The sequence below is a fragment of the Zootoca vivipara genome, chromosome 14 (genome assembly GCF_963506605.1).
Source record: "Zootoca vivipara chromosome 14, rZooViv1.1, whole genome shotgun sequence".
NCBI classification, from domain to species: Eukaryota; Metazoa; Chordata; class Lepidosauria; order Squamata; family Lacertidae; genus Zootoca; species Zootoca vivipara.
In genome coordinates this window covers 35835075-35849276 of record NC_083289.1, presented here as the reverse complement: position 1 = coordinate 35849276, position 14202 = coordinate 35835075, and the positions used below count along the sequence as shown (strand labels likewise).

The window sequence follows — 14202 nt, the reverse complement described above, 5'->3', positions numbered from 1 at the left end:
CTTTGACATCTGATGGGAGGGCGTTCCACAGGGTGGGCACCACTGCCAAGAAGGCCCTCTGACTGGTTCCCTGTAACTTCGTGTCTCGCAGTGAGGGAACCGCTAGAAGGCCCTCGCCGCTGGACCTCAGCGTCCTCAGGGTTGAACGATGGGGATGGAGACGCTCCTTCAGGTATACTTGTATACATTCAGGGCCTTGTATAGCTCCTAGAAAATCTGGGAAGCAGGCACATGCCCCAGAGGGCTTGGAGTGCCCTGAAAAATTTCAGAGAAAAGTGGCCCACCAACTGACAAAGGCCTCTCCCTCTGCCTCCAAAATGCCCCAGGCCATAGGAGCTACCATCTGTCAAGATTGCAGCTTTCCCTTCATCCCCCACAAACCCCTCCAACTTGAGTAATGGATTAATACTGTTTCTGCACTCTTGTACCTCTCCCATCTACTTCTTGCATTGCTCTTCCCAGCCTTTTGCATTCAGCCAGACTTGAGGTTCTGCCAGAGAACCAACTGATTGCAATTGATTCCAACCTCCCTGTGCATTGTCCCCCACCCCTCGCCCCCTGGCCAGGCTTCCTGCACCTCTCTTGGTGGTCTGGCGCTTCACTTTTGGGAAGCCTGATTTAATTTCTAGTTTCCTTGAACAACGACATCGCTCACTTTACCATCCCTCCCATTCGTGTCCTTTGGGGAAATCATAACGATGCTAACATTGAAATTCTTTCCGGCAGCTGGACTGAGTGTCTCTCTTCTTTATTTCACCTTCAGAAGCTCTCAGGGCTCAGTCACAAACAAGGCTCATGGGAAAGCTGGAAGAGCTATGCCTCAAGCAGTCAAGGGCATTTTTCTCACACCGCAGGAGGTGCCTTGCCAAGTTTCCCAACTTCAATGAGTGCCAGGGAGATGGGAGGTAGGTCCTCAAGGCTTTAATAACATTTCATTTTTATACACACCTGACATCAATGCTTATGATAAAGACTTCCAACAAAAGAAAGGGTAGTTTCCAGGACTGGGCCAAGGATGTAAGGCTGGTTTAATTGTCATAGCATCTCCTGCCCCCAATAAGACCTCTTAAAATGAAGCATTTTCTTCTTCCTAGCCTCTGCAAAGTACTGCAGTTTCTGGCACTCCTTGTGCAGGAGCAGTGTCAACTAAACCCTTTTGAAATTGGTTTAAATTTGTAGCGTAGACATGCCTGCCGTGGACAAAATGCAATAGGAGATGCTTTTTTTCCCTAGAACATTATACAGCAGACTTCTTGTTATGTTGAGCAATTCTTTTAACAAAATTTATTTTGTGCCTTACTTTGTGATGGCGGATAATCCACTGACACAGTGATTTGTATTCCCAAGAGACGTACCCATCCTGGCGTCATGGACGAACGGCCAAAGCCTTCCTCCAATTGAACTGCAACGTTTTCCAGAGCCGCCAACAGTATATATTGATCTAAGGGACACAACATCTCAGAAGTCTGAGCCATTGGCTGATGAACAGCAAAGGTAATTTCCAGCATGTGACATCTGTGGGATCAGAGGCAGCGAAGAAGCAAACACCACCCTTGTACCCTTTAAGATGTGAGAACTAACACCATCGTATGGGATGTTTTAATCCATCCTAGGGCTTAGCAACAACTGAAAGTGGAAGAGCTGCAGTAGCCACCTCATGAGACCAGTACTGTATTCCGGGAGCACGTAGCTCAATGGCAGGACACATGCTTAGGTGGTTGAACTGGTGTGGAGAACCTTTGGCTCTCAGATTTTGCTAAACTGCAGCTCCATCATCCTGGCCCTTGAACATGCTTGCTGGCACTGAATGGAGCAGTAGTTCAGCAATATATGGAGGGGCAGAGGTTCCCCCATGCCTGCTGAAGGAGGTCTCAAGTGCAATGGAATTGCTATTGAAAAGGATGAGGTAGAGAAGATGGGAAAGACACATTCCTAAGTCCTCTGTGGCATCTAGAGTAGATAGGGATGGGCAAATGGTTTGTGATTGATTGATTTCTTTAAAAGTCCTCATGAAAACTCACCAGCATTTTAGTGCAAATTTTGTCCTAGTAGACACGTGTTTGTATGCAATTTTGCCTAAACACATATTTGTGGAGCAATTTTCTCTAATATAAGGCATTTTTATATGTCGCCCCCCCCCCCCATTAATATGTGCATCTTTGTGCTTTATGCCTTTTATGCCTTTTTGTGCGCACTGCTTGGCTGGAGTTTTTGAAACTTGGCTGTGAAATTTTGAAAAGTTTGAATTTTGAAGGAGGGTTGTTTTTTGGTTTGCATGATGTTTCACAAAGTGCAAATTAGGTATCAAATCTCTCCTCGTGTTCCTCCATTGGTCTGACTTGGCACAAGGCAGCTTCTTAGGTCATTTTCCAGATTGGCAGGGCCTCTTTTCCTTCTCATTAGACACATGTCCGATGGAGCCAGACCTTTGATTTCCAGTGGAAGAATTGTGTGGGAAATACCAGGACTGTCAGCAGTAATCAGTATAAATAGTAGGTTAATGAATTAGAGCTATTGTTGGTCAGCTAGCAGGGGCTCATTTTGATCAGCGGGGCTGCAAGTCAAGGGGATATTGAGTTGGTTCTGGCATTTTGCTGGAATGAGAGAGAGAGTGAGAGTGTAAATATGGCATTTTCTTTTGGATATGAAGAGTAGCTTGTGCATGTTATTGTACACTTTCTTCAGTTTTGCCGAAAGCTACCTATATTCTGAGAGTCTGACACCATGAAAATGCATTTAAACTGAACTGACTTTATCAAGTCAGTTCATCGCATCTGAAGAAGTGTGCATGCACACGAAAGCTCATACCAAAATAAAAACTTAGTTGGTCTTTAAGGTGCTACTGAAGGAATTTTTTTATTTGACTTTATCAAGCATCATTATTTTAACTGGTTGGCAGTCCCAGAAAACACCCTTCACAAATCTGGGCTGGGTGCTGGGCTTCTCTCAGCTCTTTGAGGGGAATGGGGATCTCTTAACAACTCTCAGCACCCTGAACAAACTACAGTTCCCACAATTCTTTGGGGGGGGGAGCCAAAACTGTTTATAGTAGTATAGTGCATTAAATGTATGTGTAGATAAGGCCAAAAAAGTTGGTTGTGCTGAGACCATGCACACTTAATTGGGGATTTCCGTAGTTTGAGGACTTTCATATAAAAAAGCCCTGTGTCTTGTGCCTGCCAAGTGAATCATCCTTACAAGCAGGCATACAAGTCCAGGTTCTGAAGTAAGTCCTGAGCACTCGTAGCACATCTGCTTTGCATGCAGAAGGTCTCAGGTTCCACACCCCGTCTCTACAGCAGGTGTGGGGAACACCCCCCCCCACACAATGTTGCTGAACTAACTGCAACTCCCATCAGCCCCAGAAAGCATGGCCAATGCCCAGGGATGGTGGGAGTTGTAGTTCCACAACATCTGATCTTCAGGTAGGGTTGGGGAAAGACTCCTGCCTGAAACTCTAGGAAGCTGCTGCCAGTCAGTGTAGACAGTACTGACCTAGATGGACCAGTCACCTGTGACTTGGTATATGGCAGCTTGCTGTAAATATATTCTCCCTTTCTGTGAGAGGCCCATGTCATACAAAGGCTATGTTCTGCTCATAAAGTTGTATCCACCATCACTCAACCTTAACTGAGAAATGGTGGGTATTTCCCCCCCTTTAGACAGCCAGTTTTGTTGAATCATCTTGTGCCAGGGCTGGGGAATCTATGACCCTCTAGATGTTGTTGGACTCCAACTCTCAGCATTCCCTGATAATTGGCCATGCTTAGTGGGTTTGATGGGAGTTCATAGCCATCAACACCTGGAAGTCCACAGCTTCCCCATCCCTGCCTTATGTCCACATCTTGCAGTTCTGTTGATCTTTGTATTTAATACTGTATGGCAATATGAATTCAATTCAGATTCACCTGTCACACTCCATCTCATGACCAAGGCTGATTTTAAGAAAACGCAAACTGGGAAACACATTTTTATTGTCTCTGAAATAGCAGGATTGGTTCTTAAATGCACTGGTTCTGGATGATGCCTCTCTGCGAATTCTGGGAACACAGTACAAACCATTCTGACAAAGGATCTCAGGGGAGCTGCTGATTTGTTTTCTCCTTGAGATTGAAGGATTCCCAGCACCAGAAGAGTCGAGGGAGTTAAAATAGGCCCAAGTGCAATATTAATCAAGAGTTACTGTAGACTATGGGCAAAGTGGCTTAATTATATTGCCTGTTATCATAGGCCATAAATATAAAGTAGTCATTCATGCAATTGTCTGTAATACTCTGTGGGTAAAAATAAAATAAAATCGCAAGGCAGCTCTTCTAACTATAAAAAAACTGAGTTCTGAGCATGAAAGGGTACACAATATTCCTTTGTAGTTCCGACTACATCAGATTGTGCGGAAGAACCCTTTTAGTGGTATGCGGAAACAATGCTGCTCAATTCATTATGTGTGCAGTTTTCAGAAGTGAGTTTCAGGTACATCATGTCCCAAAGTGGCCCTCCAGGCTTCTCTGTCCAGCCCTCAGGACACATTCCAGGCCACAACCCCTTGCCCCCAGGCCACTTCTGAAACTGGACATACTCTACCCTTTATCAAGTGCTTCTGCCTTCCTGGAAGGTGTCCTTGAGCTGCAATACTGCTTCTTGCATATCTAGATGGATGATCAAGAGTGGTGGGGGTGGGGGTAAAAGAAACCCATGACATTTGTGTGGCTGGAATGCAACTTTCCACATAAAGGCAAGGGTTACAAGTATTGTTGTTCTCCTCACTTTTGCCTCTGGCTTCATCCATCATTGACATGTGGCCCCCACAAGGGAATGCGGCCCTCAGACTAAAGAAAGCTTCTCCACCAGTGACCAGTGGCTTATGCTAAATAGCAGCAGCTCTTCAGAATCTCGGGCAGTGAGCAACACCCCTCCCCCAAATGTCTCCTGGATATTTCCATATTTAATTTTATATTTGAATCCTTGTTATGTTCACACTGCCCTTGTATTTTTGTTGTGTTTTATGATTTGTGTATGTTGTGCGTTTTGATGCTGGTCTGTGGCCGTATAAATAAATTCATTCATTCATTCATTCTCCTGGATATCTGCTGCAGAAACGCCTTTCAGCTCCCAGTTTGCATTGAACTTGATTCCAACAATAACTGGTGGCAATGAACACTCTGATCCAGTCTTTGGGTATTGTGATAGAGAACGGGAGCAATCAGTAATGAAGCATTAATGGGATTTCTCGTTCACTTTGTAGCTGGAGCAGCAGCTCCACAGATGAGGAGGAGGAGGAGGAGGAGGAGAAGGAGGAAATGGAAGTGACAGACCGAGAGAAAGTGGAAGAGGGGATGAAAGAGTTTCCCCAGCCATCACGGTACAGAATAAAGACATCCCACATTTCCATGAACTGCTAACGTGACAAGAATTAGATGCCTTTCCAGAGCCAGGCCTCTTCTGCAGTCACAAGGAAGACCAACTGACACAGAGCTTTACAAGCGCTGCTAAATTGGCTTTTAAAAACTGAACACTAAGGGCCTTTTCACAGATTATCTGGCACCAAACTCAGGTTTGCCAACGAGCACTGCAGCTGCACAAAACAGGTTTCCTATCTTGCCCTTCCTCCTGAAGGAGCCCAGGGTGGCAAACACATCAATAATGGAAAATATTTTTTAAAGCATTCTAAAAATGGTGAAAAACATTCTCTCAAGCAGTGATTTCAGGGTTGCCAGGAATAGTGTGTTTTGGAGGAGTGCCTCGAGTGAACTGTGTCTTTCAACCATCAGAGCTCTGGGTAAATAGGAGTGTTTTTAAATTCCTCCTTGAAGTCACTAATGAGGGAGAACAGATGCACTTCACTAGGGAAGGCATTCCACAAATGAGGAACTGCCACAGGTCAACAGCAACTGGGCAGAGTGTCTTAAGGTATGCTCCTACCGTAAAAGTGTTGCTGGCCCTGAGAAGCTCATGAATCTGAATTCTGCGCTCTTTCTCTCTCTCTCACGAGATCATAGCAGACGCACAGCCCTTCAGCTGTATTACAGTGGGATTGCTTCCTTTCATAATGAACTTGTGTGATCACGGCTGAGAGAAATAGAGCCAAAACATACAAAACTGCCTTACAATGATTGAGCATGCTCAGTAGCTACAGAATGTGGGCATCTCTTGGAAAAGAAGGCTGGGGGTGGATGGGAGCAGAATATCTTCTTTCAGCCCCTTACAGCTGATAATATCCTAGGGGAGGACATGGTTATTAGCTGGAAACTTGAACAGCAGCATTCCTGTTAGATGGTGAGGATAGACTGCAACATTTTGTTTCAGCTCCCAGGTCTTTGTTACCTTGCTTGACATCTTGCACTGATTTTCATAATAATAATAATAATAATAATAATAATAATAATAATAATAATAATAATAATGTATAATAATAATACTGTACTGTACATACCCAAATGGCTTCTAAGTGGTTTGCAAGTATTATTATTATTATTATTATTATTATTATTATTATTATTATTATTATTAGGGGGTTGGACTGGATGGCCCTTGTGGTCTCTTCCAACTCTATGATTCTATGATTCTATGATTATTTCAATGGATATACCACCCTTTATCAAAAGAACCCAGGGAGGTGTACAGCATTAAGAACACATTTTATTCTTGCATTGCAGGGGGTTGAACTAGGTGATGGTCCCTTCCAACTCTACAATTCTATGATTCTACAGTGCATAATGATCAAAACATAATACAAAGCATAATGATAGACAGCATAATGATAAAATGATCATAATAACAGTCCCATCACTTTTAACTGACCATAGATTATTTAATGGCCAAAGGTCTGGGTAAAGAGAACTGTTTTTGCCTGGCACCTAAAGGCATGCAATAATGGTGCCTTTCTGGGAAGAGCATTCCACAGAAAGGGAGCTACCACAGAAAAGGCTCATTCTTGTGTTGCCACCCTCCTAACTCTCAGGGAGGGGGGACATAAAGAAGGACCTCAGATGACAAGTGCAGGGTCCAGTTTGTGTGGGGAGAGGTAGTCCTTAAGGTATTGAGGTCCTGAGCCATGTAAGGCTTTATAGGTCAACACCAGCACTTGGAATTGAGCCTGGAAACTAATTGCCAGCCAGTACAGTCAGGCCAGTATTGGTGTTACATGCTCAAAACATCTTGTTTTGGTGAGCAAGAAATCAATTTTAAAACCCAGACATAATTTAAATACAAAATAAAGCAATTCTATGAGAACAGTAAAAAACATCCAGAATTATTATTATTATTTTACAAAAGCCTGTTTAAAATCATGACAATTAAAGCAATTCAAAGAACAATTGGGTCAGGAAGTTCAGGTTCAGAAAGTTGCCTGAACAAGTGCATCTTCAAAAGCTGGTGGGATGCCAATACGGTGAGTATTTCAACAGAGAGGGCATTCTATAATGCTCCTGCTACCAGTGATAGAGCCCTACTCTGTGTTTCCACAAGCTAATAGTGACCAGACTGTGTAATTGGGTTCAATTGGCTGATCTTAATGCCCTTACCAGGCAGTGAGGCAGAAAACGGTTCAAACCAACTCCCACGGAGTTAGGATCTTTTAGGTGAGGCTTGACTGAGCAGCTCTTTTGCTTTAATTCACAGCAAGGGTTGCACTGCGAAAAGCTTTCTGCTGCAGCAGCTCCGTTACTTTCGCAAGACATCTCAGTCTTCATCTGTTGCTCAGGACAAGGAAAAGTGCCAGAATCTCAAGAGCTCAGAAGAAAATGACCAGCTGGGAGTCAGGAGAAGACAGAGCCTAAAACTGAGGAGACTGACCTCCACGGGGCCAGGGAATTCAGAATCTAGTGCAAGAAGCTTCCGCGCTCTGGATCTTAACAGTGTGGCGAGGAGCTCAAGAGAACTTAAGGAAGAAACCAAAGAAGAGTCAAACAGAGAGACACCTCGAGACTTTGCAGACAAAGACACAGGACACCCAAGGTAGCCTGGAATATTCTTTAGATATTAACTGTATTTATATCTTGCCCCCCCTTCAAGGAAATTAGGTTGGCCTACATGATTCCTTAATCCTCACAATGACCCTGTGAGGTAGATTAGCCTGAAAGAGAGTGACTGCCTAAGGTCACCCAGAAAGCTTCATGACTGAGTGGAGGTTTGAACCTGGGCCTTTTCACCTTGGACCTGCTCCTTTTATTATACAAATAAAAATTGTATAAACACAAAAACCATGTTGACATCATAACACAACTGACAAAAAACCCCAAAGTTAACCACTGTTTTATCATACACTAAAAATATTCAACAAAATAGCCTCGCTTTTAATCAATAAAAAAGAATACAAAATTATATATTGTTTTAATCCTTTAAAGGTTATTTGCAATTATAAATTCAATCTGGCTTCAAAGCACTCCCAACAACTGCCCTGTGATCTTAGGATGGGTAGTATATAAATTTAATAAATAAACAACAACAACAACGAGTCTGGGTTCATATTTCCCTGTATCTTATTCCCCTAGTAAAGCTGATCAATTTTTCAGCAAAACGGTCATAATCCTGCCTGCCTTCTCTCAGTTCTGATGATATTGGTTTGTTTGACCATGCAAGCTGTGTCCCATGCTTTATTTAGCCAGTTGTCCAGTATTGGGATTCTGGGAATTCTTCCAATTATAAGCAATTTTCATACAAGCAGCACTCAGCAGATAAAGGACCATCTCTCTGTACTTCGGGCCTGATGCTTTAACAATCAAATAACACCAGCTCAGAACAGTAGATGAGGGTCATTTAGTCTAATGTTTAGTAAGAAGTGTACCCTAGTCAGTGGCATATGGGACACAGGGATTGGGGGCAGTTAAGGAAAGCCTAGCCTGGGAAATAAGAAAAAGGAGATGGGTTGAATGAAAGTGAAATTAGGATTGTTTCTGTGTTCAGGAAATCAAGGGCAAAATCCAAAACATGATCCAGAGACTAGGAGGGCCCTTCAAGGAGCTTTTCAGCCTTGGTTCCAAGAGATACTGCCTGTTCCTCGAGGCCCTCAAGTGGCATAGTATCTGGCTTGCCCTTTGAGGACACAGTGTATGGCACCAGGTCAGGGCTAGGTATGGCACTGGAAGAACGTAGGATGAGCCATCTGGAATAGACCAAAGGCCCATGTAGTCCAACATCCTGGCTTTCACAGCAGTCGGCCAGATGCCCATGGGAATCTCAAAAGCCCAGGACCTGAGTTCAGCAGCTCTCTCTTCACTTGTGAGTCCCAGCAACTGGCATTCAGTGGCATACGGCCTCTAACAGTGGAGGTAAAACATAGTCATCATGGATAGTAGCCATTGATAGCTTTGTTTTCTATGAATTTATTTCATCTTCTTTTGAAGCCAACCAAGTGTTTGTGGGAGGTGGCAAGGTCACCATGTAACTGGAATAAAAATGCTACATGATGTCCCTCTCCTTGCATATTGTAGGACAGAAGAAAGCCAAAAAGAAAAGCAGGCAGAAGAGAAGCGCAGGAAACAGAGCCTCAAGGAGCAGCTGGAAAACTTAAAACCTCAGCACTCCACCACTGGAAAGCAGCCCATGGCAGAACAGACCCCTGTCTTATTCCATACGGTCAGTAGCACAGAATAGCCAGAGAACAGCCTTCTTCTCAAAGGGATCTTGTGCTTCCTTCCAACCCTGGTTGTCTTCTGGCTGGGTTTATTTAAAGCCAAAGCTTTGGGCATGCTACTGCCAGTCTGAGGAGAGTTTTCCCAATGTGGGTCATGTCAGACTCTGTCAGCGCAGTGGCAAGAAATGTTGCGCTAGAGTTTACTTAGGGAAGAGATTTATCAAACCACCTTTTGACCACATAAATTTGTCTCCTTGAGGGTATATGAAACAGTATTTAAAGAAAGCAACCTGTGGCCCTTTGGATGTGCTTGGCCAAGAGCAAGTTGATCAGAGAGCAAGATACAAGAAGTATCCAATAGACAAGACTGCAGTCTAGTTCTCATTGAGGCAGTAAACTATAGTTTGGTCTATACCACTTCAGACAGAAGATGGGGGAATCTCATAACTGAATGCTCCTCTGTACAAGCAATTCCATGCTCATAAGAAAATCAGTACGACAGGGAACAGGGTTTTAAGCCTAAACTTCTTCACAGCATGGTCATTTTCCAGGTTTGTTCGTTTTCTGGAGGAGCATTTAGTTATGTGACACATATGTGCACTATTGTCAGAAGTTGTCCCCCAGTTTACCACTAGGCCAAAATCATGATCTTCAGGACTACGGACAGCTCCCAAATGGTAACCAATTGCTTCAATAAAGTACAAAGCTAAAATTGTGAGATCTCAATTGGCTGCTAAAAGATTCTGCCCTGGGGCTCTCTATATCTTGGGTTGCATCCAATGTTAGTCCTACTGAGAGTAGACCCACTGAAATTAATGAGCAAGACTAACTTGGGTTCATTCATTTCAGTGGGCCTGTGCTCAGCAATAGCCTTACAATATCCCTTCCAGCTCTGAAGAGCGGGTTTCTGGAGTGGAATGAGACATCTTGGGCAGTTAGAAGGACAACTCATCAAATGGTTTAGGCTAGTAGTCTTCCATATTTTCAAACTTAGGACCAACCTTTAACATAAACATGCATTTAGGGATCCCTTTCTTATTTTTTTAAAACCAAATATTTGCATGGTGGTAATGCTGCAATCATGACCCACCTTGGACCAGGCTGTGACTTACGTAGTACAGGGTCCCTAGCCACTGGTTGAAGGCTACCCACTCACTGACTTCTAGATCTGACATTCACTCCTCTTTGCCAGCTTGGGCTTCATCTGAATCTTGGAACATGCCATTGCTTTGGGTCAGCTTTCACCTCTAGGCCTCCAAGTTATTCTTTAGACCAGGGTCATGTCAGCTGTAACCAAGTAGGAGCATTGCATGTTCAGGCTGAAAAGTGCCTGTTCTCTTGTTGACCCAAAGAGAAGAGAAGAATGAGCTGTTGAGTCTACATTCTCACACTCTCTAATATTTCACATCTGTCTTCATTCAGTTTCCCTTTCTCTGCAGTTCTGTCATTTATCAAGATCATTTCAAATTCAACCGTATCCTACTGAGTCTTATTTTTTATTTTAGCAGCCCCTCCACAGGTTTGTGTCATCTGGCAATCTGATCAGTAGACTCTATTCTTCTGTCTAAATCAATAATAAAGAGAGAACTCTTTCACTTACAGCTCACTTCACAATACACCGTTAGCACAGTGGCAGGTTCTGAAGAGCTCCACACAGCTTGCAATCCACGCATGCCTCTTCTGTCTGACAGCTCCTTATTCTTCATAAACATCTGCTAATAAAACATTTAGAAAGGGAAGAGGCAGTGGCATCACTGGTCCACATGCAGCTGTGCTTTTCAAGACAGGTCTGGCAGCCGTGCTTTCTGCGTCTCAGATTGGAATATTCTTCCCTTCCTCTTTTTGATTCATGCACAGATTGAAGAATTAAATTGTTTTGACATGTGAAACCAAAGCAGTTATAATTTGGCAGCTGTGTCCTTAGAGATTTGGAAATGAGCATGACTAAGAGAAATATAAATAAAATGTGAGGCACCACATTTCCACAGTGCCCCTTTTTTCAAGTTGATTATCGGATGTGCCGTTTTGGGCAGGCCTAACCAAATGTTCACCTCGCCTCATCTGTGACTGGGTCTTCTGTTTCTTGCCCTCCCAATCCATCCTTATCTGCCTGATCTGATTTCTGAAATACAGTCCATTCTCAGCCCCATTTTTTACCTTTGGCCTGCTGGCTACTTGTCTGTCTACTGTACATAAGAAAGCAACCACAGGGCTGTTTGCATTAATCCGAAGACTAATTCTTAAGGGATGGAGCTGTTGCTGAATGGTAGAGCATCTGCTTTGCATACAGAAGATCCTATGGTACAGCTGGGAGATATCCTGCCTAAAATCCTGGAGAGCCACTGCCTGTTGGTGCAGACAGTACTGAGCTAGATAGACTAACGGTCTGACTTAGTATAAGGCAGCTTCCTATGATTCCTGGGCTGAAGTGTTAAGGTGGCCACGTGGCTTTCTTTACAGATGACAGTCCTCTTATTTCAAGGGCTGCCTGGTCCTAGTTTAAAGATAAAGAACCATCAGAAGGGACAACAGGAGGGGCCTTGAAGTGGCCGATTCCCGGGAAGACTGAGCAAGCACACCATGGTAACATATATATTGTGTTCTGTTTGAATTATATTTCTAAATTTGCATCTGCACATACAGATTAGCATATGCACAACTTATGCCAATCCTTGACCTCTTTGGTCCTCTTTTTTGGCGTGGAAATTGGTCACTCTGCAATGTGTTTGGTCCAGAATTTTTCTCTCAATTTGGGAGGTTGGTGGGTACGGATGGGTCAGAAGGACATGCCAAATAGCATCATTATATCATAGTGGATGATGAAAAATATATTTTGGGAAGCGGGGACAGTGGAGGCAGCCATTTATTTACTGTATTTACTTACTTACCAGCAATGCCCCTATGAATTAAGCAAATGCCATTGGTGGTGATACAGTTGCAATCTTTCTTGGAACGATGCAATCAATCCTGATGATTGATCATTTCTTGAAGGTTATCTACCAAAATCACCATGATTTCTTGATGATTATTTATCGGAATCACCATGATTGGTAGGAGCATCATTGTGGGTTTGGTTTTTTTAACCAATGCAATCCTGATGACACAACCATGACACAACTATGCTCTTGGGGCTGATGCAGTGTAACGATGGAGCACCAGTGCCTATTGAGTCATTTTGTAGATTTCTTTGCCACTGGGTTGCTCTTTGTGACTTTGCCACCTCTTGAAAGGGGTAGTGGAGCTTTATAGAGTGTTTTCAAAACAAATCTGGAACTCCCTTGCCACATTTTCTCAAAATGGTAATTACTTCCGCCCATTTTTGAAATTAAATTATTTTTATTGTTATCTCCACCCACTTGGAAAGGGATGAAAAATTTCCCTCACCCTTTTGCAAGCGGAAAATGTTCCTGTAAGAGTAGAAGCGGGGAGGAATGTTTGGCCCAGCTGGCCTTTGGACTGCTCCTTTGAGGAACACAAGAATTTGTCTTATGCAGAGTCAGACCATTGGTCCGTCTAGCTCAGTATTGTCTACATCAGGCATCCCCAAACTGCGGCCCTCCAGATGTTTTGGCCTACAACTCCCATGATCCCTAGCTAACAGGACCAGTGGGCAGGGATGATGGGAATTGTAGTCCAAAACATCTGGAGGGCCGAAGTTTGGGGATGGCTGGTCTACACTGACTGGCAGTGGCTTTCCAAGATTTCAGGAAGAGCACTATCCCAGCCATATCTGGAGATGTTGAGGATTGAACCTATGACCTACTGCATGCAAAGCTGATGCTCTGTTGTGTCAAGGACAGAGCAGTGAATCATGCAGAAAGAGGGCAGCAACTTCTACCCCGAGGAAGAGCTTTGTGCTCCCAAGGGAGGCTTAAATTCTTTCCTTTATTTCTCAAGGTTGCCTCGTGGTTCTTTTATGTCATTCTGGTGTGGCCCAGCATGTAGATTAGGAATGACTCCCCTAGACCTGGAATACTGTAATCTTGCAGGTCATTCATAATACATCTCAGTAATTGAGTTGAATGGTAATTACACTGGAGGAGCTTAGAAGCCCTTCACTGCCTAATGAAGGTGCTTAGAAAGTAACACTCTTCTTCTTGTTCAAAAAAATAAATAAAATAAAAATAAAAGTACATTAGCAATTACATTAATGGTCTCGGCTCATTTAGTGCCAGGAGGGAAATCTAGACATCGTGCGCTCTCTCTATCCTTAGCTCACCCCTCTGCGCTGCCTATAGGGAGGCAGAGCCCTCTCTGTTCTTTTGTGGAATCCCTTCTCTGCTTCTGTTCCTTTTGACGTTGCGGAAATGTTAACTGTGAATTAAATTTGGTCTGGTCGAGCTAAATTGGGAGCCAATCTGTGTGCAGATTCAGTTCCATGGCTGTGTGTATAAAAATGGAATTTGGCAGCGAGGTAATCAGAGCTCCAGCACTCATTCTGGCTAAGGGTACCTCACACAGAGTTGGTTTTTAATAAATAAATTAGCAGATGAATTAAATCAGGTGCGTAAACACACAGTTGCATGGTCACCAGGAACTGATTTTGGGGAGAGTGTTGGGAAAGCCTTTCAAAACATCCATTTTTCTGCTAGGCCACAAAATGACACTGGCACAATTCTTAATGGGGTAGC

The 14202-nt window shown here is 43.5% G+C and overlaps 1 protein-coding gene across 1 annotated transcript in view; it reads left to right on the top strand.

The window, feature by feature from the left end:
• DNAAF8 (dynein axonemal assembly factor 8) overlaps positions 1–14202 on the top strand; it is a 52166-nt gene that overhangs the window by 9826 nt on the left and 28138 nt on the right. Inside the window, exons 6-10 of the mRNA XM_060282780.1 lie at positions 764–905; positions 1348–1494; positions 5243–5359; positions 7618–7953; positions 9429–9573. Coding sequence (XP_060138763.1) covers positions 764–905; positions 1348–1494; positions 5243–5359; positions 7618–7953; positions 9429–9573 — 887 coding nt within the window. The remainder of the gene's footprint in view (positions 1–763; positions 906–1347; positions 1495–5242; positions 5360–7617; positions 7954–9428; positions 9574–14202) is intronic.